Source organism: Rissa tridactyla, chromosome 2 (assembly GCF_028500815.1).
Source record: "Rissa tridactyla isolate bRisTri1 chromosome 2, bRisTri1.patW.cur.20221130, whole genome shotgun sequence".
Classification (NCBI taxonomy): Eukaryota; Metazoa; Chordata; class Aves; order Charadriiformes; family Laridae; genus Rissa; species Rissa tridactyla.
The window spans coordinates 123522534-123548827 of NC_071467.1; the positions used below are offsets into that span (position 1 = coordinate 123522534).

Here is a 26294-nt window from a genome sequence, read left to right on the forward strand (position 1 = left end):
GAATGAGCAGCAGAGGAGAAAGAATAGCGCAAATCTTCTTCCCACTGAAGAGGCAGATTACTGCTGCTGATGGCCAAACGTGGCAGTGCTGCAGTAAAAGGGAGCTGAGCAACAGGGACTGAAAGCAGCGATCAGACTGCTCAGTTTTTCTATTTCTAAAGGTTTTTGTATCATATCCACTCAGGCCATCAATCACAACTTTATTAAACCACGAAACAGATGTCAGATCAATGGCTGCATCGGAAACATTTTGAATGACAGGCTGATGATGGAACAATTCCAGCCTCCATACATTATTAAACACACACTAATGCTACTCTCTTCCAATGCTATCCATACAGACTTGCTTGCTTTCTTCTTCCTTTATGGTACCTTTTTTAATAGCAGAACTAATTGTAGATGAATATTACATAGGAAAGCAAGACTTACTGTACTAAATAATAATAAACTTGTAAACAAAAGAAAAATTTCAAGGTTAAAACCTATTGTCTGTCTTCGTATTATGCCTCCTGGCATTAAAATTTCGTTTTAATACAATTGTAGAAGTTGAGCCTGGACTGTCAGCCTTAATCAGAATATTCAGAGTTATCACTTTTTTGCTGTAATCTTGACATAATTTAAGCTTAGGTTTTCTTTACATATTTGCCCACAGCCAGCCCACCCATGTAAATGCTTTCTGCTCTTTTTGAGTGAGACATTTATATGAAAAATTCACATAAATAAGGCAGAAATTGCCCCTTGGCAGATTCTCTGCTTAACTACAGATTTCAGGCAGATTTGGGAGGTGATCAGAGCAGTATGCTTGCCTCTCAATTCATCAGTAATGTAAACTGTGTTTTCACTGGCAGAAATCAATTTGATTTTCATAAAGGCAGAAAGGAATTATGATCTTGGTGGATGAAGCACAAAGCACAGTAACTGGGAGATGCAAATGCTGTACAAAATCCTTTCACAGCACAGGAACATAAGGCTGAGTTGCCACAAACTGCAGACCATTACCTCCCCTCTTTCCCGGGTGCCGTATACCATCCTTTGGCCTGGAATATTTGCTGCAGCTGTATGTTTTCATGAAGTGGGCAGTGAAATCAAGTAAAGATGGATTTGCAGCTTTTCACTTGGCCTGGCATCTTGATAGCCTTAGTGCACCCTCTTGATTAAGGAGTGCTTAGCATATAGCAGAGATGTCTGATTTTATGCAGTCTATTCAATAATAGATAAGAAATAAAAATGTTAAAAAAAACCCCAAAAAACTAAAATACGCATTTGCTGGGCGTTTTGGAGAGAAAGAAAACTTCTTGCTTCTATTCACGGCAAATGGTTTCCTAAACAAAATTCTCTGTTCTTTTGGGAGGCCAGTAACTGAAGGCTTCCCATAGCACAAGGGGAAGGCAGCTGGCTATGAGCGTGGCTATAGGAAAACTGCTTTGTTCTGGCTGCTGAATTGGATGCTCCCAGCTGGAATTGAGCGGCGCTGCCAGCATGGAGCCAGAAATACCCGCCCTGGCCTGGTGACTAAACATTCACGTGCGGGCAGGGATGAAGGCAGCTGCCGCTCAAATCCCCATGGGGTTTTTCACGTGTGCTTCAGGGCTGAGAGATCAGACCTCAAATCCAGTTTTTGGTGTCGAGGCAGGAATTGGCAGGGCCCCTCTTACTCAGGTAACTTGCCTCACCGAAGGACTAAAGAATGATCCTCTGTGAAGGGTCTCCCCTCTGGAATGGCTCCAGCCTGGACAGTATTTTAATCTTTTAGAGAGCATCAAAAGGCAGAGCACTTCCCACAAGACATGCACAGGCCCTTATGCTATTTCTCTAGCTTACTCACCAGAGAATAGATTTTCTGTTGAAGCAATGTTTCAGAAACCCAGCATTCATCCTGAATCATGCAAGTTTGCAAGTGGGTTTGAAATCAACTCTGACTTAAGTGACCACAGAGGTCTATTTTGGCTGAAAAATATGTTATGTTAATTAGCAAAATGGTTTGTCTAAGGAAGTGAATGTATGAAAGCCTTTTAATAAAAACTGCTTTGCATACTGCAAGCTTTTAAATTAAATTGGGACAGAGTTACAGCCAACACTAAGCAGAATTGTTTGTGACTTTTTGGAATGTTTGCTTAAAATTCTGTCTGGTTTCTTGAAAGATAGCTGGTGGCTCTTTATGGCACCCTGTTGCACAGTTTTAAGGATAAAATTAAAAATATGTTTGTAACAGAAATGTATAGTTTATGTCTTCTGTCTCCCATGAAACTTAGTCCTGCTGAGATACTCACAGTAGCATGGTTTGAACTTGGTTCAATTCGTCATGGCTTTATGCTCTCAATGCTCCTCTCTCTGGACTGAAATTCAGACTTCAGAATAAATGAAGTAAAAATATCTCTAAATAAATCATATCTCTAAATAGGTTGTCCATTTTCCCCACATTTTTTTTTCTGTAACAGAACACTTTAGGAAGATTCAATTTCAAGTCAAGATGGATACATCCAACAAAACTGCTACTGGCAACCCAAATCCTGAAGTTCTCCCTTTAGTTCCTGACAGGAGAAATTCCTAGTGAGCTCCATGATTTTGCTGCGTGCACGCAGACTTTAACTGAATATGGCGCTGATGGTGTTTTTACCAAAGAGAAATCCTGTATGTGATAAAATAGGGTGCCATTTGAGATTTATGAAAAGCTTGTGGATAGTGTAACACACATCAATCATTTACCCTTTCTTCCTCTTTACGTTTTCTGTAAATGAGTTAGGAGTCTTAGAGACAGTAAACATAAACCTATATGGTATACCTCTGAATGCATTTCAAGAAGTTGTCAGGGAATGCTGTGACCTTGAAAGATAAGACTGTGTAAAGAGCTAGGAAAAGGAAGGAAAGATTTTCTTTACTTTCAGTTGCAGTAAAATAAATTCATGATCTCATTATTTTCCACTAGATCACCCCCTGCCTTTCAGAGTCCTTCCTCTGCCTCCCCAAATGGATTTGTTATTATGGATTTGTTACTATGAGCATTGTAATAGTTGTCTCAAGTCGGAAGAGAACATTAGCTGGGAATTTTCTAGTTTGCATTAGGATTGCAAGAAAATGAGCGCAGAAGACAATGTTTGTAAGACTCATGGAAATTAAAATGACAGACAGAAGGAAAAATTCATAGGAGCTGCCAGAATTCATTTTCCATTTCCTTATCCTTTCCATTTCCTTTCCTTATCTTAATCTTTAAACACACTTTTGAATCACAGTAATTACACAAACAGAAATTCTCACTAGTCCTAGTATTTCCTTCAACTTCATCTCTTCAGAGGGAGAAAAATGCTGATATTAACTTTGAGATGTAATTCCTACTTCTTTTGATTGTTGACCGAAACATTTAAAATAACAGGAATAACCAAGGAACCATCATATTCAAGTTTCCTCAGAAATAAATACAGAAGTCTCAGATCCCAACACAGTTGTTTGGTTTTGGTTTTTTTTTTTTTTTGATGGTGGAAAAGACACTAGAGTTAGAATTAAATGCAACAGATAAGAAAAAAGGAGAGGGAGGGAAGAGACGTGGAAGAGGAAGGGAAGACCCAATACAGTGAGTATAATAACTTTGTAAGGATGCGACTCATATTTAGTACCTTACTCAATTTAAAAAAAAAAAACACCACTCAAAACCCAAAGTTGGAAAACAGTGTTCCTATAGATTAGTACCAAATAGTACAGTGGTGAAATAGAAAAAAAGAGTTTGTAAATGCATAATAGATCTTTCATGTAATTATTATGTAAAGCACATGTGTGCTAAAGACATAAAAGTGTAATGTTTATGCCTTCATTTTCATAAAAACATACATGCAGCATGCACAGATTCACATATCAAACCAGCACATACTGTGCGTAGGCTATTGTATTTTAGGAACATTTCAGAAAGTTTTAATAACTTTTATTAACAGTATTTTTTGCCTTTCTCTGAATCTGGGAGAGCTAATTGAGTCTGACTTACATTGCTTAAAGAGAAAATAATTGTGGAAGTATGCATGTTTAAATATAACATACTGGAAACACAGCTGACCTTGACCCAAAATCACATTTCTGAGCCTGCAGCACACTATGTATGGCTGGCTGCTATGGTTTAGAAGTGAATAGTGGGTCCTACCACGAAGCCAGAACTCCCATTTCCCAGTGGCATAAAACTTTCTAGATTGACAAGCAAATGATTTCTGATTAAAAACCAAATTGATGGAGGAGTACTTCCATATTTACATGAGAATTAGTACAGATAATTCCTGCTAAATACAGAGCAGGTTTTGTTGACCTCCTGTTTTACTACTCATACTACTTTGTCATTTCTGTTCTATAATACCAAATGCTGACTATATGATGGTTTTAGAAATGTATCTGTAGATACATGTTTGCGTGACATAGAGATATGAAGATATTGTTTGTGTAGTACATCATGTTTGGGTCATGACGAAAGGCACGTTGGTATGTTTGCCCAGACAGGGTCAGACATCTCTGGACATGGATTAAAAAGAGAGTAAACCACGACAATATTAAACTGCAAAAAGGTGAAGCACTGAAAACCCAGGAGTAATAAATTACCTTGAGAAACTCAGTAAGCAATAAATGTTTTGCAATGTAGAAAGTAAATAGTACAATCTATGATCTTACCGTTCCTGTTGTGCCCAAGGAAAGGTGGTTCATCTGTTGGGTCAGGGGGCCCATCATGCTTGCTGGCTGCATTGACATAGTGTGGTCCATTGTTGGTGTTATCACAGCACCCTACAAACACACATCATTTACACTTCAACATTTCACTTAAAAAACCAAACCAAAACAAAAAAAGCAGCATTCTCTAAATGAGTGAACCTGGCTGAAAACTTGACATGAATCTTAAAAGAGACTAATATATCTGTCAGAAGAAATATGTTGTGTTCCTATTGACAACCAAGCTCCACACATATATTATTTGTACTACTAATGAGGCCATTTTATGTCAGTTCCAATTAAGTGTCATTTTTTACTTCATTGCTTCTGACAAACAAATGCATATGTTCTTTCTATGATGAATGCTACTGTACATTGCAAAATGCCTGTCATTTCTATTTTTCCATATCCTATATAGAACAATCTTCAGACAGAACACATATGTCCCCAATTTTCTCTGACTTCTAAAACCTTCAGTCTCTGAGATCTTCAACCTATTATGGTAATTATCTTGGATTTTTCCAGTCTCAATTAGGAACTCATGACATTTTATAGCTGATTAAGTAAGACTAACTATTGACAGTGAGTTTGGTAGTGACACCCATTTAAAACACATACACAGCATTTAAAAGCATTTTTCTTCTCCGCATGAAAAACAAAGACGTTAATAACAAACAGCATATGAACTAAAGCAAGAACAAGACTTTGAACAAAAATGAAACAAACGACACGCCAGAGGAGCTTTGGAGAAAGCTTCTTTGCCACTCATATTCCTTGGTTTTTGCTCTCCCACTCCCCAAGGTCCCATGTTGGTAACCTCATGCCTTAGTGAAGTGTTGATTCTCTTCAGTTCTATGGTGTAAAATGCTAACTCCTGTGTTGGTTAGAGAAGGTCAGTCAGAAACAGTTGTGGTCTGCTCTTTTTCTTGCAGATAGTGAAATATGGAGGTATTTCCAGCTATGTCTTCATATGATACAATAGCTCTGCTTTGTGCCGATATATGTTTGTGTGCATACGTTATAAATTTGCACAAACAATCACAACATCTGCTACAAAGCATGGAAAATGTGGATGGATGTATTTGTTTGAAAAAAAGGAAAACTGACATTTTTTGCATTGAGATTACTGACAAAATCCACCTACAAACAGGAACTTAAAATAAACTCGTTCCAGAAATCACAGCACACCTGTTCTTAAGTGTCTGTCTCACATTTATGTAGAACTATGTGACTGCATTGCCAAGAATCTGATTAGAAGATTTCAAATTTTCAGTTGCAAATAAAAAATAAACAAAAATAAAAAATTCTGGGGAAGTACCCATTCAATTTTTTTCTCACCTTCCAGCAATATTTTGTCTATGCACATCCTACCTGAGAAGCATAGATTCTGCAGTCTCTGCAAACTCATTACTTGCATGCAATGGTAAATGCAAGTAATGGTAGGCTCAGCTTGGTCAGTCCTTTTCGTAATACCCTCAGTATATGAAACACATCCACGCTTGGTTTATGTCACATAATGGATTACGTTTCTTGCACTGACAAGAGTCCCTAGAGAAATGTGGCAAATTACAGAAACTAGCCTCCACAGAATATCTGTCATGATTCCAAATAAATGCTTATAAAACAAGCTGATCAGCGTGCAAGTATGAAACCTGCAACACCTGTGAACACTCCCCTCTTTCTTGGCTGGTTTACACAGGTTTGCACTGGTTTACACAGATTAACCCATTGACTAACGCATTCTAAGGAACTACCACAGTGCTAACCTTCTCCTTGTTGGCATGGGTCCTTACAAATCAAGATAGTCACAAACTTCCACCACAGAATTTCTTTCAGCACGGTAGAGATAATGTTCTATTTTAGAAGCCCTTCTTTCTTCCTTACATTACATTCTTCTCTTTCATGCTACTCCTCTTTTTGCTGAAAAAAATCTACCCTTTTGCTGAAACAGTCTGAAAGCAAATCTGCAGGGCATACACTCATTCAGCCCATTTGGCAGTCCCTGCATAGTAGATGCACCGCAAGAGTCTGAAGTAACACCATGCCCAAGGAAAACGATGTTCTTGCTGTCTGTTCAAAATCAGTGGCTCGGGATACCACGCAGCCAGACAAGGTTGGACATCCACCTGCACTTTTTCTTATGGTAAGAAATCATAAGCTTTTCGCTCAGAATGATCCGCACCACAAAATAGCACTTTTACAGTACCAAACCATAAACACTTGAACCAAATCTGTCAACTAATAAACATTTCTCAGTTCCCTCTACAAGCAATTTTCTCCTTTGGCTTAGAGATGGAGAAATACCTCAGGGCTTTCCATGACAGAGAAGGTGAGCTCCCACTTGTGATGTCTGATGGGGGAAGCAGAAAGTCATACCCGTACCACTGCTTCATGAAGCCCCGCACTGCCAGCAGTAGCGGCTGCAATTAATTTAGGATGTCCCAAAGCCTTAAAATATCAAGCTTTCTTTCCAAAGATGTTTATTGCAAAGGTACGGTTGGAGGAACTTGCTGTGATTACAGATGTGACAGACTGATAGCTATTCCTGTGTATAAATTGAGGAACCTGGAAACGAAGAAGGGGCAGCGGTGAAGGAAGTCTTATGATTTAGCGTAGCAAACACAAGTGCCAGATACACAGTGGAAACATCTGATAGCAAATATCTTTCAGTAAATAAGTAGGCAAGACAGGTTTTGCAAATAAACTATTTAAAAAAATATGGACTGGAGAGAGAATACATCAAGGACAAAAAAATTGCTCAGAGACAGGAAACATATTATTTTTAAATAGAAAATACATATATTCGAGTCCCTAAACATACACCGTTTAATATGTTAGGCAAAGAAGCTGGGAAAACAAATCAAGTATTTGCAGCTTTCCTAAGACAGCTTAACGTGTTTGAAGCTGACAGTTACCTAGAGCAGAGAATTACATGCATTTGCCAGACCATTAATTCACCAGTTTGCAGAATCCTCTTGTGTCACGTAGGGAAAAAATTATACTTAATTAAGGAAATATCGTCTGGTTGTTAGGGCGACACCCAGTCTCCAGACCATAATGCGTTTCATAATACATGCTGTCAAGTCCATTCATATTCAACTTATTTAGCTGTAGAAGACAACAATGTCTTGCATCAGATGTTGCCATCATATTAAAAGTAATTTGATTCTTTTCCGCCTATAATAGGTATTTGCTGATAAACATCCACTTGGCGACTGGCAAACATATTTTTCATCTTCGCCCGTTTTGATGTCTGATTTTACTGAGTTTGTAAACTGTATAGAGAGACATCTTAAAATGGCATAATACTACTGAAGGTCCAGCTTAGTTGAAAAAACCTGCAGAAGAAATTATGATGAGGTTTTTGCCACTGTCTTTGCCAAAACAAGTAGTTGGCCTGCCAATTATTTACGACTGCCCTGTTGCCTCAGTATGATTAATTTTTTTATAATTCCTGCAAGAAACTGGTTACCATAATGAGTTTTAAATTTGGCAAGATATTCTTGGCATATGACTTGTCATACAATTCTGTTGACGCTATAGTGGCCTTAAAAGAAATTAACAAGGCAAATGGTAAGGAATCAATCAATAATACAGAAGAAAATCCATGATTTTTGTAACACTGCAATAAACGCAAGGTAAGTTCATTGACATATAGACTTTAATTACTCTTCACTTTATTTGAAAGACCTTGCTGTTTTAAAATGCTCTAATCTCTATGCACATACCTTTCATATAAGAAAGTGAATATATTTATTTCAGAATATTTTTTCTAGTCTATCCCTTGCAAAGAAAGAAGCCTGACTTTATTAACTACAAACACTGTACACTCCCTGTATGGCAACAAACTGAAATCACAGGAAGGACACTAAACACAGTCTGTTTATTATATTAAGTAAACTATCTTTAAGTACTTGCCAACACCAAAAGGCAGCAGCAGAAATAAAGCTTATGTTGGTGCAATGACACATGCCACCTTATATGCCTTGAAGGGTGGGAAAGTGACATCAGAAATAAAGAGTGTATTAGAGGGCTTTAGGAACAGAGAGTTCACCAGTTGAGAGATGCACTTGGGGGCCAGCGGGAGGAAGGATTAGTTAGTCCCAGCTTTCTAGAATAATGAACTGTATTAAAGGCTTCTGTTGTTATCCAGTGTTCTAATACTGATATTGGACTTAGGGCACAAATACCAGCTGAATAAATAGTTTTTAAAGCCTACAGTAAGCATCTGCTTATTTTATAGTTTACTTTTTCTTTATTTAGGAAGTTTTAACAGGTTAAGCAAACGCGGAAATTCTACTTTGTAAATACTGACCAATGTAAAGCCAATAAACATTACATCAGCAAACTTACTTTTCAAATTTGTTTACAGACACATTGTGCAGTCATATAAGCACCAGGTCATTCCATCTGAAAAGTTATTACCATACACCCAAGTGAACGTCTTTACGTTATTGAGAACATGTTGTTTCTTGAGGTTTTATTAAACTGAGTGAAAGGATGACTTTCCTTATACTTATCAGACAGACATGTCTATCAAGAATTAATATGAAAAAACCCAACATGCATACTTTTTTGCAGATAAATGTACTCTCTCTGCATACTGAATAAATGATGACCATATTTCTATTGGTTTGCTCTTCTGTCTAGATTGACTTGCCGCATCTCCTTTGGCTGCCTCTTACAAACAGCAGAAAAAATAGGGTCCCATTGTTAGAGCGGTGAGCCTGGTGAAGTACTCTGAACTGGCTAGTAAGTGGCCAAACTTTCAGGACTATAGTAGGAAAATCAAAGGTAGCTGTGAAATCCTCTCTGCTCTCTTATCAACTCTGCTGGGAATACTTGTTGACATTCCATAGAAACTGATTATATTTCAAAATCAAAGAAAACCTATTTTCCCTTTCTCAGTGAAAAGTTACCAATTGCCTTGGCATTTACTATCTGATCAGAGATTAAATTTTGATTTTGGTATGGTGAAGATCAGCAAACATCAGCTAATAATGTATATTCTGCAAATCTTAGGATTTGGTTTCATTTCATTACACTGTTGAATTTAAAAGCTTGCTAAAAATGGGGTAAACTACGCAGGAAGCCCAAACGCTGCATTAAATTAAAGCAGCTTTACCTTTGGAATGGGCAAACCCTGAAACAGACCTTCACCAACTCTGAGTCCTGCTTCTGTGGCAAGTACTAAACCACACCTTAGTATTGTAAAATCTCAAATCCTGGGCATAAATTCAAATTCTCATCTGGCATCACCTTCATACCTTAGTTGAATCTCCTTGGAGAGGTTTGATTTCCCTTTCTCATTTTTTTCCTGTATGTTTGTGAGCTTCTTTCCTCATCTGAAAGTATACGTCATAGGTCCAAGTGAGTTACTACCCAGAAGTAACTGGTCTTAAAGGATTAAGAATCCAAATATAGCGTGGTAAATAAAGAAAAAAGGTGACCCTTGTGTATGCACCACCTTTCCTACAACAGCTAAGGTTTTTGATGGTTTCTTTCCCTTTGTCCTTCTTGCCTTTAACTATATGTCCTGTCTCCTGTTTTGAAATACAGCTTTTGATAATACACAGTTACTAGCCTACACGTATAAATGCAGATTAAAAGGATATAGAAATGGGAACATCAAGATATAAAGAAAACACAGCCGATGCAATAGAAAGAGTTTTATATCAGCAACTGTGTGCACAAATAAAGCAATACCCACAATTATACTGGTACCAGTTAATAAATGTATTACATCAGGGAGTACCATTGTGATATTATGTCAGTAGTTTATGCACCTACCAGCGTTGAAAAATAGCAAGTTTCATAGCATACTGCTGTCTGTTAACCTAAAAGGACTTAAAAAAAAATGAAAGGGATAGCATTTCTGTTGCAAACAAAAAGTTGCCTGTGTCACTCAGTGCCTAAAGTGACTTTTGTGTGGTGACTTAAATCTTTCCACCCAAAATAAGATCTCAAGAGAAAAGCCACTGAACAAAAGGACAATATTTATGAAGGGAAAATATACCTGAATTGCTACAGGGACTCTGAAGCAGAGTTTGAGAGCCCCATGCTACGTCTTTGCCCTTACTGTCTGCACACGCAGGCTGGATCACAAGCCCACATGCTCTCTCTAGGCTGTGACAGAAACAGTAATTTTCATACCCTTCTCCAACTTGCCCCAGGAATAAAATAAAATTACTGGTATTATGTGCCTGAATAAATGGCAGTAGTTTTGCTGGGGCCTGCTAACAGGAAGGAGCCCACAGCAGTTAGGAAATGACCTGTTGCAGCAGGGCATTTGTCCCAGTAAGTGCTGGAGAAGGCGGACAGGCCACAGACAGCTCTCGCTCTCTTGCTCCCTCTTCTGACATATTCTAGAGGGGAACAAGAAATCACATTTATTTGGTTTTCTTCTTACCCTTCAGTTTATAAGAGCACTTGGCTGTAAGCTGGCTTTATATATCCAATCCACCTAACAGTGCTTTTGCTCTGTCAAGAACAGCCATCGCTAACAAAAGCATCCTCACAATGTCCACATCCCCAGAAGACAAAGAGGAAACACGGAGGCTGTGATTTGCCTGGGACATAACCACTGGACTATATAAAACAAATCTTCTCCTGCCCTACCCACTATCAGATTTCACAAAAAATATCCAAAGGTCTTTCCCTTCCATATCAAAATAAGCACAGATTCTGAAACCTCGACACTATTAGTGAAAACAAATCTTTATTTCCTGCACAGAACTCCTGATCTATACCTAATCAGTATGAGATGCATGCTAAAGTGTTGTGCTTGGCAATTCCATTCTTTTTATGTTCCTATACATGTTTTCTGATGTGGACTAATTCCTTCATCCACTGTCTCCAGTGGATGATGTGCCATCCTAATAAATAAGAATCAGAAGTCTCTTTCCTGTGGACTAGTTTTTCTTAGCATTAGAATGGAGTTTGAACTATTAAAGCTAAAGCCAAATAATATTTCCTCTCCAAACAGTTCTGCTGTGTTCCCTCCCTTCATGCCTAAAACCAGGCGTGAAAATTGACTTGATGGCACATCCTAGTTCTAACAAGGTGCAAAATGGAAATTATTAAATGGCACAATTCAAATATTAGTCAACACCAGTTTTTAGCCTAAATTTTCACTTCCCTACCTCACTGGGTTCAAATGAAACTTTCAAAAAGGATGCCATATTTGCATCCTCAATTCTATGGCCTTACATATATATACATATATACACACTTATATTAGGGTACGGAAAGACAATTGATCTTGCCATTTCTATTAAACCCACTCAGGCCACACTTTTTTATCAACATGTGGATATTTTTTTTTTTTAATGTTTGAAACTCCCAGTCCAGGATTTATTATTACAAAAGTAACTAAAAGCAACAGCGAGAGGTTTTTAGACTTCTTACTTATGAGCACCATTTAATAAACAATAAGAGCTTCTGTTACTGGCTGAAAACACTTAGTTATTTTATTTCATTCAGGGAAATATGTTCAAAATAAGAGACAAATGCCTAACAGCAAGCTTTGCCTCCAGAGCTCATGTTTGGATGTAGAGGAGCAGAGCAGGTTGGCGTCATGAGAGCATGTATGGCGTGTTTAATGTGGTAGGACCTTTGCTCTCCCTGGGTCTTATGCCTTCCAGGCAAGGTGAGGCAGCCCTGCCTGTCTGTGTGTCTCCATGAAGTCATGACAACAGACATTTGATCAGACCAAATGTCTGAGACACTGCGCTGTTGATCTCTGCTTTTCTGGCGAGATTTAGTACGTAGGTCATTTGCCAGGCACAGAGAGCGGCTAACTGGGTTTGGGAAGGAACTGTCTGTGACATTTCTTCTACATGCACTTCTAGCTTTGACACTGCAACTGCCAGTGACAGGACAGCAGCTGTGATCTGTAACAGATGTGCTGTGTTTCATTTCCTGCCCGAAACCAGGAGGGACTCACGCTGTGTGAGCTGCAATCCAGCGGCTGTGCTGGAAGAAAAGATTCACTCATTAGACCGACAAACACTGACACTGGTAGACATCAGAAATGCTAGGAACTGGCTACCAAGAAGTGAAAAAATAACCAACAGAAAAGCAGGTGGGTAATATAACCGTATGTATCCACCAGAGGTAAGATGACAAAAAACATCCAGAGGCAACCACAGCCAGAGGCAACGGTATGACTGCGCATGGTGTCAGCTCCACAACACTATAAGGACCTAACTGTATGGAGTTGTAGATGGAAATATCTTCAGCTTTCAGAAAGTGAGGTGGTATCACCGAATGAAGCACCAAGGGGGCATATTGAGGTGCCAGAGTGCAGACAGCAGAGTGCTCCTCTGTGAGATCCCTAACTGTTGAGAGGACAATGGGAAGAATGGTCATGGGACGGTGTCCTGGTTTGGGGTGAAGCAGAGCCAGCTCTCTGTTCCGTGAGAGGCTCCCACTCACACCCGTTGCTGTGGCACCCAGGGTCACCAACTGGGTTCTTTACCCCATGGAGGGGCTGCACCTGTGGGGAGGCGTGGACAGGTTCAGGTGACCCAAACTGACCAATCGGGTGTTCCAGCCCATCCGCCATGGTCAGTGTAACAGCTGAGGGAGCAAAGGGGTCACGTTGGCTCTTCTTTGGTTCTTTTCCAGTGGGTTCTTCTCTGAGGGCTTTTCTTCAATGGACTGCTTCTTCAGTGGCTCTTTTTCATTCACGACCAATGCCTGAGGAGGACCCCGTCAGCTCATCTGCCTTTTGATCCCAGTCAGTGTGTTCCAGTTCCCATTTGTCACTGAGTCCGGTCTGGAACTTTCCCAGTGCCTGACAGTGACATCTTCCTAGGAACTTGATCCAGTTTTGTATATATTTATTTATATTGTATCTATTTCATTATTTCATTTTTTATTTTATTATTAATATTTCATTAAAGTAGTTTAGTTTTTTCTAAACTCATACATCTCTTTAGCTCTCTTCTTCCTCTCCTTGGAGTAAGAGGTGGGGGAAAGCATCTGTCATCTTGTCATTGGCCAACCCAGCCCAAACCGTGACAGATGGGTAGATATCAGAATGTCTCCCTGCAACTCCAAGATCAGATAGGCTCTTGCAAGTCAGAATTTACTGGTGATGGTCAATATAAGTGAGAATGATTCACAGAGTTGCTCATGGACTGCATGGTGGCCCTTGCAATGTCAAGCCAAAGGTAACTCTTGAGCAGTTCAGAGCTAACTCCCAAATCTAAGTCAGGCCCAAATCTAAGCTGCAGTCTCAGAGCAATGCTGATGCAGAAGCTGCTGTGTAATCCAGCTATCCAGCTGCATGGGGCAGGTAGAGAGTCACCATGAAATGCTGAGGCTGATGTTGCTGCATCACTTTCAAATTCAGCTACAAAACCCATGTCCATCCTCCATGAGAGCACACTGTGGAGCACTGTCATCTGCTGCCTATGTCTAAGCTCCTTTTTGTGCAGCTCCTGCACAAAGGAAGATTAAAGGTGTGGGTGGTGAGAAAATTATGTCTTTTCCCTCCCCATCCCATTTTCTGAATTTTAATAATTTTAAGTTCTGGAAGGCTGATGAGAGGTAGTAATATCTACGTCATTTTCTCAGAGTTCCTTCCTATCCTAGGTATTAGGAAAGATAGATAGCAGAAGATGCTGGGAATGAAACCCTGAGTGGGTAACAATGTTTTTCTCAAGATATGCTTCTGTTCAATAATAGATTTTAGAGTTGAAGTTGGTAGATGGGGGAAATCCTGTACTAAGCTACAGTTCATGTTATGTATCAATTCAGTTCTAAATCACAGCAGTTCATTCTGATCTTGAAATCTAGAAATGTCTCCTTACTAGAGAGGACAAATACAGAAATCTGTATCTCTGTCATGTTCTGTTAGATTTGTAATCTGTTATGTTAAACAAAGCCCTTTCTCACGCAGCAAAAGAAAAAAAAAATATTCCAGCCCTGCCTTTCCTCTCATTTAAAACCACAAGTTTTCAGAGCTTAAATGCCCTGCCCCAGATCCCAAACTGCATTTCATTTTCTGGACTCAGAATCTCTCAGGGGAGGCTACGGGTGAAATCCACTCCGTTCTGTATCGGGGTTTGTCCCTTCACTGGTTAAAACTGGTTACCTGGCAGTGCCAGCTTTGTGACAGACCTCAAAACCAAGACTGAGGCACAAATTTTCAATAATGCCTTCTTACCTTACATTCTGTCATTAAAAGCAACGTGAGCCTATACCGCACTTGTGCCTTTACAAATTTTAACTGTGGTTTCTCTGACTCTAACCATACCAATTGCTGCTTGGACTCGGCTCTGTACAAGCCAACTGCCACCAACATGTGGCTTTTGCTGCACCTGGACGACTCCACCATTCTTGGATGATGCCCTCAGTGACATCTGTGAAGCTCTCCATTGCCATAATATAGGCACAATCTGGAGAAACTGTGCCTGCAAAAATCTTCTTACGTATGGATTTACGTCTTTCGTAAGAAATTTCGTAAGAAATTACGTCTCATGCATCTCTGATGCATGAGACCAGAAGAAGCCAGTAAAACTGATAGCAGCAAGCACACAGAGCAGGTAATTCAAAGGCAACCACATTTAAATCAGTGAGGTACAACTGATGTAAATAAAATCAAACTCAAGCCCTCAGTTTTGTGTCAACAGTCAGAAAATAGGAGTCTACAGAGGGTGAACACATTTTATAACTAAAAATGTGATACTTTAAGTTCCTGTTTACTTTAGGGTACTTTCAGTGAAACCAGCCTGTGTATTAGAGTAAGTCTCCCTTCTATCAAAGACCTCTAAGTGCTTTACAAGCTGTGTGATATATAGAGGACTCAGGAGCTGGTCTGTTATCAGTGTTCTGGGATGGGTCTGGTTCTACATCTGAACTTTCCCAAGTCCACAAGCGTTCAGACTGGTGTACAGCCTGGGTCATCACCACTGCAGGCCTGAAGAGAACAGGTGGTTTTGATCACACACTCCCATCCAAACTAATCAAGAAAAGGAAACTTTTTACCTCTTGATCCATGCTGAGCAGATTTGAAGTAAATAATAGAAAATGGCTAGCTAAAGTCTACTTTGCTCCACGCTTTATTGTCTCTTGAAAGAAGATGAAAATATTGAGCAAAAGCACTTTAAAACTGACCCTTGTGAGTAAAACTTCATTGTGCATGTGGTCCAGCTAGTCTAAAAAGCAGACATGAAAAGTTCAAGAAGGTGTAGATTTTGGCTATTATTAAGCTAAACAGAAGAAAAAGTAAATAACCGATCCGGCAAGGATTACTTATTTTCTTTTTAATATATCTGTACTGATTAGGAATGACTAAATTGATATATTTTGCCTTTTTTTGTCCAGATAAAGTCACTCTTGGGCTGAGATCTTCCTTATAAAGTTTCAGCCTGGAGCACATTTTTACAGCTGAGTTATTATCCTTAAAATATGAGTTCATACTGAAAATGCTGGCAGAGCTCTTAACTATTGTATAGCAGAGAGCACAGCTGTAACACGTTGAACATGTTGAAAGTACATGGTGGGAACTGAGTGGCTCGCAGGACTGGTAATAGAATAGGGAGTCTCAATGCTGGGTCACCAGGTTCGGTCATTGCTGGGACTGAAAGTCGTTATCAAGCTACAGCTGTTCAGTTATGTCCAAGCACCAGCTACCCACAGAGAAACTCTCCATCACCAAAATATATTACTGCAACTGGTGATGTCCAACAGCCTTCCCAAGGATTGCGAAAGGTGGTCCCAACAACTGCATCCCCACAGGTTAACTCCAAGGTGAAGAGCACTGATGGCACAGAGGGGAGAGGCTTGTACCGTTACTGCCCCACACGCTGCCCTGTCTACGGAGGGTGTTCATCACCAGCAGCCTATCGCTACTGTGTCTTCTCAGGGCACTCTGTTTTAGCAGAAGGTTGTTAACAACAGAAGACTGATCCCCAAAGAGACCATTTTCCACATTAGCGAATGGACCACATCCATCCCATCACACTACCATTTTCAGAGGAATTACGGTGAAGGCAGAAAGCAGATAAAAAAGTACTTTTTCAGCTCCCCAGTTACAGTAATGCCTAGAATGACCAAATACTGTATTATTACCTCTCTCTGCATTGATAGATGGCAATCTCTTGCTATTTGCTTCAAATTATAATCCATTTCAACCTACCTCAAAACAGTAGTCAATTTTTGCATAAGCAGATGAATGCAGAGAGTTCTGCATTTCTCAGAATCAGGCTGCCTGCTCGAGTGGAGCCCTTTGTCATAAACCAAAGTAGGCAAAAAAAGTAGCCAAAGCAACATGGGCAAATGAAGTTCAAGTTTGCTACCTCAGTTTTCTAATGTGAATGCATTTATTGGACTAAATGAGGTAAGTCTCTCTGATTCACATTTATCCATACATGCTGTAGGGATACATCTCTATAAAAACATCTGTATGGAAACATCTCTATAAAAAGCTCTGATTTATTACAGCTTTTTGATGCACCACCATTTCCTACCAGTCACTGTATACAAGCCCATGTGAATGCACAGCAGTCAGATCTGCAGAATTTTAGGTTGAAGTCAAAGATATTTCTCTGGGCTGCTTTCCTGAGTATCTTTTAGATATTTGAATGTTGTAGAGATGCTTGGTTTTCTCCGGAAAAAAATCTTTGTCTGTTCTATTTTCTCTGGCATCTAGCAATCAAACTACAATTGTGGTCAACACTAATTTCAGAGGTCCTAAGGATGAGCCAAGAAAGAGCAGTTCAAGAATTGTCAAGGTCTTTTTCTAAACCCTACATTTACACGCCAACAGAAGTCAGTTCTTCAGGCTACAAGGCAGCTGACTAGGAACTGCCTACTACCAAATACTGCTGTGAAAATGTCTCAGACAACGTCGAGCACCTTGCTTGGCAGCCAGGGAAGAATAAGCTGGTGGCCCACTACTGCGGTAAACGTACCAGAGCGAGTCTTTGACCCAAACTGGGTGATCAGCCCTCTGGGAAGCAGAGATTGGGCATCTGAGTCTACCATGAGCTCAGGGAGATGTCTTTTACAGGAAGGTAAGAAGGTATCTATGCTTTGGAAGAATAAATCATAGTATAAGCTAGAGAAAAAAAGGCCAGCTGGATGGTATACACATATTATTAAGATGAACAGTAAATTATTTGGAAAAAACACTTTGAGGGAGAATAAAACATCCTGTGAATTCAGGTCACACTTGGCACATAATTGTGACCAAAAGAATGAAAAAAATTGGAGCTGTCAAAATGCAATGTTTCCACCATATTTCAAAATGACACGTCATTTCAGCATTTATCTAAATTTGAAAGAAAAAAAGCTTAAAATTAGTTCAATAACCCAGAAATGAAAACAGAAAGATAATAGATATTTTGCCTTTGTTCTTCTTCTCACCCTCTCCTCACTCCCTAAGTTCTCTCCTGGAGTGGAGTCAAAACAACATTTTCACAACTTTTTCCATGTCACTACCCTCTCCCTCTGCACATTTTCACTTCAAGACAAGTTTCAGAGTTATTACTTGATTCTGCCCACAAAGCCAAGTTTTATTATTCACAGAGTACTATATATGTAATAGTCTTGTCAGTCCTAGCCAGAGGCAAAGGGTAGCCTCAGAGGAAAAAGAAACAAGAAACATCCAAAGGAAGATAAATAGGAACGAGATGATAGGCAAATGGGTAATACTCCCATCTTTTCTTGAGAGCTGTGTGGATAGAAAAAAGAGCGCTCTAATTAATTCCAGAGTGATGGGGACTCGAGGGCTGGACTCTGTGCACTGCATGCTTGTGAATCTTCATTCCATGTGAACCCCCTTCCTCCAAAAACCAAACAAATCCTTGTTTTGTCTTTGACATCAAAAGACACAACATAACTAATAGCAGATGTTCCGATAAACTCCAGTAGAGACCAGCCTCTTGGCAGCCATATTTCTGTTCTGCAGTGGCTTTTCCAGGCACACAGAAAATCCATTTGTGGGACTGAAAAGTACATGAAATGGTTTTCTGGTAGTATTTCTTGTGGTGTTTTCTGGTACGATTTCTACTATCGAGGAACTGCAGTATCATGGAGGACCCTGTTTTGTGGTGTTTCAGCCCTGTTTCACTGCAAATGATTATAAAGGCGGGGAAGTGATGCAGAAATGCATGAGCATGAAGCATAAAATTGGAACTAGATGAGGACAAATTTTTAGCAGAAGCTGTTCGCAATTTCAATGGTTAAAATGTCCATAATCCAACAATCACAGTAACGTACAGATCTTAGTTTAGTGAATTTGAAAAATTTGGCCTGAAATTCTGCCCCTACTGAAATCAATTAGAGTTTTGTCACCAACTTGAATGCTACCATTTCACGTTGTTTTAATCCTCAGAGACAGACACCAAACTGTACATTACTATGCAGGTATCCGATAGATTTTTATACCACAGACAGATTGTAATTAATTAATTATCCCAAGCAGATATGATTTCGCTCTTGTTTTCAGATTCAGACTGTAATTCAGTGATTTTTTTTTTTTCACCAACCCAATTTTAAATTTTGTGTTATTTCTATTTTCTGCAGTACTTGCCATACAGGCAGCCTATGGCTGCCTGCAGACTTCTTTAATCAAGTAACAAAATCTTATTTTATGGCAAGACAGTCGTCTTGTCTAGAAGCTGAAGTGATTAATAAAGATAAGGACAACCAACCTGGGAAGAGGAAGGCAGCAAGTCTAATAACAACTTCCAGTATGAAACCATCTAATAAATACTTGTTATGCGCACTGAGAACAATCCTTAGGCTGAAATATTTCCATAAATTATTCATACGAAAGTTTTGGACAGTAAACAAATTTATGAAGATAATGATCTCTTTGCAATTCATGAACAAAAGTGGGGGGAGGGGTCAATCCCCAGAATAAATTGCAATGTATAAATCCACCAGCTGTAGGCATAACGTACTGATACAGAGATTCACTGCAGAAATTGTAAAATAATCCCTGTGTGTTTTCTCTTTCCAGAAAGACCGCTTTGAAGAGCAACTGCAGAGCCAAATAATTTAGCATATACTCATTTGCTGTTCTTGACCAGAGCACTAATCACAAGTTAGGAATCAAAGCCTTTGGACTATAATGGGTGAAACAAATGAGAACTGTGCACAGCATTAGCTCTGGTCTGCTTAAAACTAACAGCAAGCAAGCGTGAAACCTTTGTCAATACAGACCGCAAGGGGTTGTTGCAAGTTTGGGAAACATTGATGTACATTTTTGTTTGATGTACCAAACTGCTTTTCCTCAATTGAGGATCCATACTGAGTGACTAGGTAGTTTAAAAAGCTGAATGAATTTCACAATGGCAAAGTTTACTTCCAGTACATTTATTTAATGGCTGAGGCAACTGATGAAAGGGAAATAAAAATCTGATGAGGAGAAAAAAAATTAGACCAGAATCTAGACTCCCCCAGGACAATTTCTTGTGCTTTGTATCCTCTATACTGACAGACAACATATTTGCTTTCTAGCTAATTACCAACAAGACTAAAATTTTACATCTTTGATGTGTATGAGATCAAAGAATATTAGGAAATAAAAGTAAGATTAACATAATTGTCTTGTACAGCTATAATAAACCATGACTACATATACAATCAGACACCCTGCTCATCAGGAAAGCATAAACTAGAATCAATTGAACTAAACAAGAATCTTGTTTAGCTTTGCTTCCTCAGCAGCTTCTCACCTTTCCTGACACCCGCCACTGGATCGCAGACGCAAAGCCAGGAAAGACGCCCTCTCCCAGTGGCCCATCTGACACCCTGAGACCCACGGGAGCTCCTGTTTCAGTTGTTGAGCTTTTAAAAAATATGTAGCTGCTTTGTGTAGATACAGCGGGCCGTCAGTAGGGAAAGAACTACAGGATCTCCAGGTCCAAAATCACATATCCCTAATACTTACTTGATCTAAAGAACTAACTTCTATCTATTTCTTTTACTGCTATTGTCTACCTCATGTGCATACACAGACTGGGCACCAACCCTCCTTGGCAGCAGGCTTTGGTAGTGCGGCCTTTTCCTATTATGCGTATAGGATATGGTTCTCATCTAGCAAATCTGTGTCCTAGTTAGCATCCTTGCTTTAGAAAAAAAACCAAACAACCTGGTCCTTTGGTATATACCTGCATGCAATTCATACTCACCGTGGCTAAAATACTGTGTTAGGAATATTGCATTTTCTTTAAACTGTCTTGGCTTTGATTGATCTGTTTTCAGCCTTTAAACACACAGCGTGTTTGTTTCCTCCAGAAATATCTAGTATTCCTACTTCCTCATCAGCTTAACTGCGAGAAAAAAATCAAAGGCAGCCAAAAGTAACTGCCTCCGAAGAGGAAAATGGGGTGGGAGCGTTTGGATCGCTTCTGCTCATTTAGGTGACGTGAAAGGTCTACTTCTGGCTAGGAGCTGTGAGCTACTCAGAGCAAAACCATTTTGAAGGTTTTATTTGTCATCAGGTGGCAGTCACAATGAAAAACGTCTATTGCACTTCAAGACAGCTGGTAATAAAGCAGTGTGGGGAAGGACTGACAGAATAACAGTTATTGTACCAATGTAGCTTCTAAGTTTTTACAGCAACTCAGCTGGAATGATACCATTGTATTAAAAGTGGTTTAGGGTATAAAAAACATTTGGTAGAGAAGGGCTCTCTCCCTCCCCGTTGCCAGACCAGGAATCAGAGTAACAAAATTTGGGAAAAGCAGGTCTCCTGCTTGATTGAATTTAGATATTTTTACTGTGTAGTTTTGCTTTAGTTCATGCAAGGGCAAGCTTGAAAATGTTTCCTTGCTGACAATTGCCTCATTCAGCACCCTTGCAAGCAGCTCCCAACAAATCGCAGTCTTCAAAGGCACATTGTTTTTGTTTGTTCTCATTGTAACAGATGTTTTGTATCATGTACTTCAACGAACTAATTCATCTGCAGAGGACCGCCTACTCTGGCTGGTGTGCATCCAGCTGTGGAAATAGCTCAAGTGTCATCTGTGGCCACTTTCATTCCATTCGTCTGATCTCACAGGATCTCAGTGACCGCATCCAAGCCCATAAAAAATAAACAGACCTGAGAACATCCTTTTAAAAAATTTCCAGCGGAGGAGTAATGCTACTCCAGGCAGGAAGCCTTTCTGGAAAGAATGTAACTGATGCTGAAGGAAGAATCACTCAGCTCTGGAAGTCTCCTCCAAAACACGCTGCTTTTATCATATGAACTACCCAGTCAATATTAAGAGGCACTGGAGCAATGTCATGTGTGATTTTGATGGAGCTGAGAGCTTCTGACTAACTCAGTGCCATGTCAATTAGCCTGAGCACCACGCAATCAATCACCACTTCTTCTCTAAATGTATTGAGCTCCCATTAGGAGCCGCATGTACTGTAAGGCTAGTTCATCTCAACACACTGAGCACTTTTATATACTGTGGGTCTACTGTAATATATTTCTGAAGTAGAAACAAAATCAATCTGAATTGCTCTGGAGTGGAAGCATATCCCATTAATAGCTGTGCACCAAGATTAAAATGTATTAGTGGATAAAAAATAGTCTGCGTCTGTAAGAAGTCAATTACTGCTTTCTTGAAAGTGACCAAATAAAACATCCAATACTAATAAAGAATAGACTTTCCGAAAATGCCTTTAAAATCAGCTGGGATCACTTCATCACAAGTCAAAACGTGCCTGGGATGGTGCAACCATTCCTTGATTAGCTTCCTTAGAAGAAGGAGCAACAAGTTGCTTTCTGAATTTGTTGAGAAGTCGACCGCAGTTTCCCACAGGAAATAAGTAGTTCCTGATAAGATGCTGATCAGACACTTCAACATCAGATCCACTGGGTTTGCTAATTACTTTCAAACCACTTAGTCAAGTCACCCGTTAAGAGGAAATGATTCAATTGCAGATCCACTGAACTGAGAAACTAGGTGACCAAAACTCCTTGTGGAGCTTGAATTACCCACCTGTGTAAGAGCCCTCGCAATATGTCAAACCAAGTAGTTAATTTCAGTTTTGAGAAGCAACTATGGCTGCATTTAATTAGACAGCTTGGCAAGATTTTTAATATTGTACAACACCAATTATTGGAGTATTTCAGAAACATTTCAGAGGCCTTTGAAAACCTTCAGGAAAATTAGAGCCTTATATCAATCATCAGAACCGATTCATCACTTTTAGGAAGTTGCACTCCAAGTCCCTGAACTCTGCAGAGAAAATTTTAAAACTTGCTGGCAACTGTCCTATATTTTAAAGATGATGATTCATCTTTTCACTTCCGATCAGGCGTATTTGCTGTAAACTTGCTATTTGGGTATACCTACGGGTCAGCTGCTTCAAGGTCTAAGCAGATCACTACAGAAGGCCTGAACAGCTCGCTGCAGCTCGTGACATTTACTGTACTTCCTAAGTTGGAGGTCAGCAAAATGGACTCACTCACGACGAAGCTAAACAATTTCACATTAGTGTCCACTGACTTCACAGCAACTAATTAACCGATGATATCTAGGGTAAAAATGGGTGCCTGACAGAAGTGTCTTTTGGGACATTTAAGTCTTTGTCTGCCACACATTCTAACCTTTTGACGATTCTGCTGTTGCTTGGCTTGGGCTCCCACTTTGGAGCATGTCATAATGATAGATAGCATTCTTTGAAATAGAGAAAATACTTCTCAGAGGGAAACCACCACATTTGAGCAAAGCTATTGTCCTTTAGAACATATAACATACAAAAGCAATGTCTGTGACGTGCCTAGGACTTATACTGGATGCTGGAATTATTAACTTCAAATAGTTCCATCACTTCTATTTATCCAAAAGAATTTTACCAGCACAAAAGAGTTAACATAGCCTTTTCTTCTGCGAGAAGAAGAATAAATATGGCATAATACCCAGTTACATATTGTCCCAGCTTAGCCAAGATGAAAGGAAAGAGCAAGGCACAGTCTCATACTTCACTTGACACAACAGCATTCACGGCATGCTCCTACTTACTCCTTTACTTGTCTGTTGAACAAAATGATGAAAAGAGACTGAGAGAGGATTCGAGTACATTGCATATTGGGGAGGCAAGCAGATACCATCACAAACAGATCATGGCTAATCACCATAGCCCACACTCTCAAAGCCATGACCTCTATCACTGATTTTTATCTAGAAGACAGATTTGAATGGCATGTAAAGCTCGAGGAAGAATGACAAATGAGCACAGCTGAACATCCAGTCCCCATGCAAGGAAGTTCTCTTACATTATGGTACTGGAAACTCCTCAAGCTGTATTGCAAAATCTTTACAATGAGCTCAGTCTGCTTATAGCACAAACCTCTCCAATATTTTTCTTCTGAATCGATGGCAGGTCATTGACCTATTTATATTATCCCCGTGAAAACATCTGTGGTCACTATCCACTGAAGTACAAAGCCCAGAATCTCAAAGATGTGCCCATCACCTATGCAGTGCAAGCAAAAGGTTTCTCAGTGTTATAGCCAAAATGGAACTTTGTCACCCAAGGATAAATGGTTTGGCTTTGCTACCTTCAAAAGTGGAGGCAAAACAAAGGAAAGGGCAAAACTGGTATGGAGGTCCTGGGAGCTACTCCAGGAAAGTCACACATGCCTGTACCATGAACGCTGGCATGGATTGAAGGTAGGTTTGCTGTTGTGAGTCCAAATCTGAGCACTGAGCCCAAACTCTCTCTTGGCAGCAGCAACAGTACCAAGACTACCTTTCAAAGACCATTTTACCCCCATCACCCTGACTAAGCACCTGCCTAAAATTGGCTCTATAGTCACCTCCCATTAAAACCAACAAGTCCAAGGTGTTGAACACATGTGAAGATTTAGGCTGAAATGTGACAAAATTGGATATCAAGTGGAGGCTGAAGACGTGAACTGGATGTTACTGTCTGTAGACGGCAGCACGAAACCAACACAGACCTTTCGCTTCAAATTTGTGTTATTCCTCTGCTGTTCTTGTGGGAAGACGTGGCCTGTCACAGCTTTAGCTGTCATGATGAGTGGCTTTGCTTGCTGAACTTGGAGCCGGAGTTAGTGAGGGAGCTAATACAGCTTTGCTACTTCTACAGACACGAACTGGGAGAGAAAGGGCGCTGCATCTGTCTGTCTATCAGAAACACTCAAACTGCTCCTGACAAATGTCCACCCCCTCCTCTCCCTGAAGTAAGACCTGTGACAAGCACCAGAAAACGCTCATTGCATCAAACAATTCATCCCCATTTAAAATAAGTACACCTAGAGCAATCTTCTCCTTTCCACAGAAATGACATGGCCTGCCAGCAGGAAGAAATGCCAGTGGTGGAGTGCATACCGCCACACTTTTCCCAAAACAGTGCTGGTACTCCTGGCGCCCTGGAAGCCAGGGCGAGCTAGGAGCAGTTGCGTCAGTGTGGATGGGCCAGCTTTACAATGGCAGGTCTCTCTCCCTACCTGCCAACGGAAAATATGCCTCTAGCCTCAACCCCGTCACATGTGGGACATCTGTGAATGTGACGCCCACCCTCTTGGCTGGAGGCAGACGATAGACTAGTAATTTCCAAAGCTGCAAGCAGGAGAGTTTTATTGATCGCGCTAAAGAGGAAGGCTATCAAGCTGGGAGCTGACACAGACTCACATCCTGTGTGGATTGGGCAAAGAGGGGGTGCCTAATGATTTACAGATTGCCTTACTGGAAAAGTACAAAGGCTGTTTGAAAGCAGGCTGTTTGCTGTGTGAATCATATGCAACCCTCTTGTCCCACCACGGAGATCAGTAGCAGGGTGTCAACCCTGTGACCCTCAGCTTGGAGCTGAAGAACTCATCCAAGTTATCCTGGACTGAGCCCTGGATGAGGACTCTGCACATGGTTTTTTTCTGTGAGTTATACAGCTTTTTAGGAGGCAGAAGTAGACATCTGATAATGAGGAACGCAATTGTCTTCCTGCTTTGGGATGTGCGTGTGGTTTGCGGTGCGCAGAGAAAAGGTAACATCCACCAGATTGCTCGCTCTGAAAAGCACAGTGGTGAAGGGCTACACCTGGGATTTGGGATGGATGTTAGACAGGGGCTCTCCTGGGCAACAAGGCCTGCAGCGACATTACAAAACCTCCCAGGAAACTTATTTAAAAGGCATGGAGTGGGAAGGCTGTTCAGCAGACATCCTTTAACTAGGTATATTCAAGGCTGTAGTCAGTCATAAAAAATAACAAATTGCATTTAAACCACGGTTAGAAGAACTGAAAATTCAACCCCTAATTTCCACCTTCCTTTTAACAATAGGCCATTTGATAAGAAATCCTACCCTGCTGGAAGTGCATCTCTCTTTGGCAGGCAGTCCAAAAAATAACCATTCAGTGGTTTCACTAAATAACAACTCGACACTCCTTCAAAATTCTTCAGACTCTGTTGATCTGTCACTGTGTTACACAACTCATTCTTCATCAATCCACTATGAAACAGTCAAAGAATGTTCAGTATTTCTACTATTATATTTCACTATTTGTTTTTGCAATCATGCAAGACAGAGGTTGAAACCAGGCTCTCGACAATGTTGCAGATACCACTAATTCATAACAAGTAGCTTTTTAGCACACACTGTTGAATGCATGGACTAAGAATGGATTTATTCCTAATT

General features: G+C 40.1%; 1 protein-coding gene across 10 annotated transcripts in view; it reads right to left on the bottom strand.

Moving 5' to 3' along the window:
• Positions 1 to 26294, bottom strand: part of RBMS3 (RNA binding motif single stranded interacting protein 3) — a 719476-nt gene that overhangs the window by 36882 nt on the left and 656300 nt on the right. For all 10 annotated transcript variants that reach the window (XM_054189953.1, XM_054189954.1, XM_054189952.1 and 7 more), the window contains one exon: positions 4642 to 4752. In XM_054189953.1, the coding sequence (XP_054045928.1) occupies positions 4642 to 4752 (111 nt within the window). The remainder of the gene's footprint in view (positions 1 to 4641; positions 4753 to 26294) is intronic.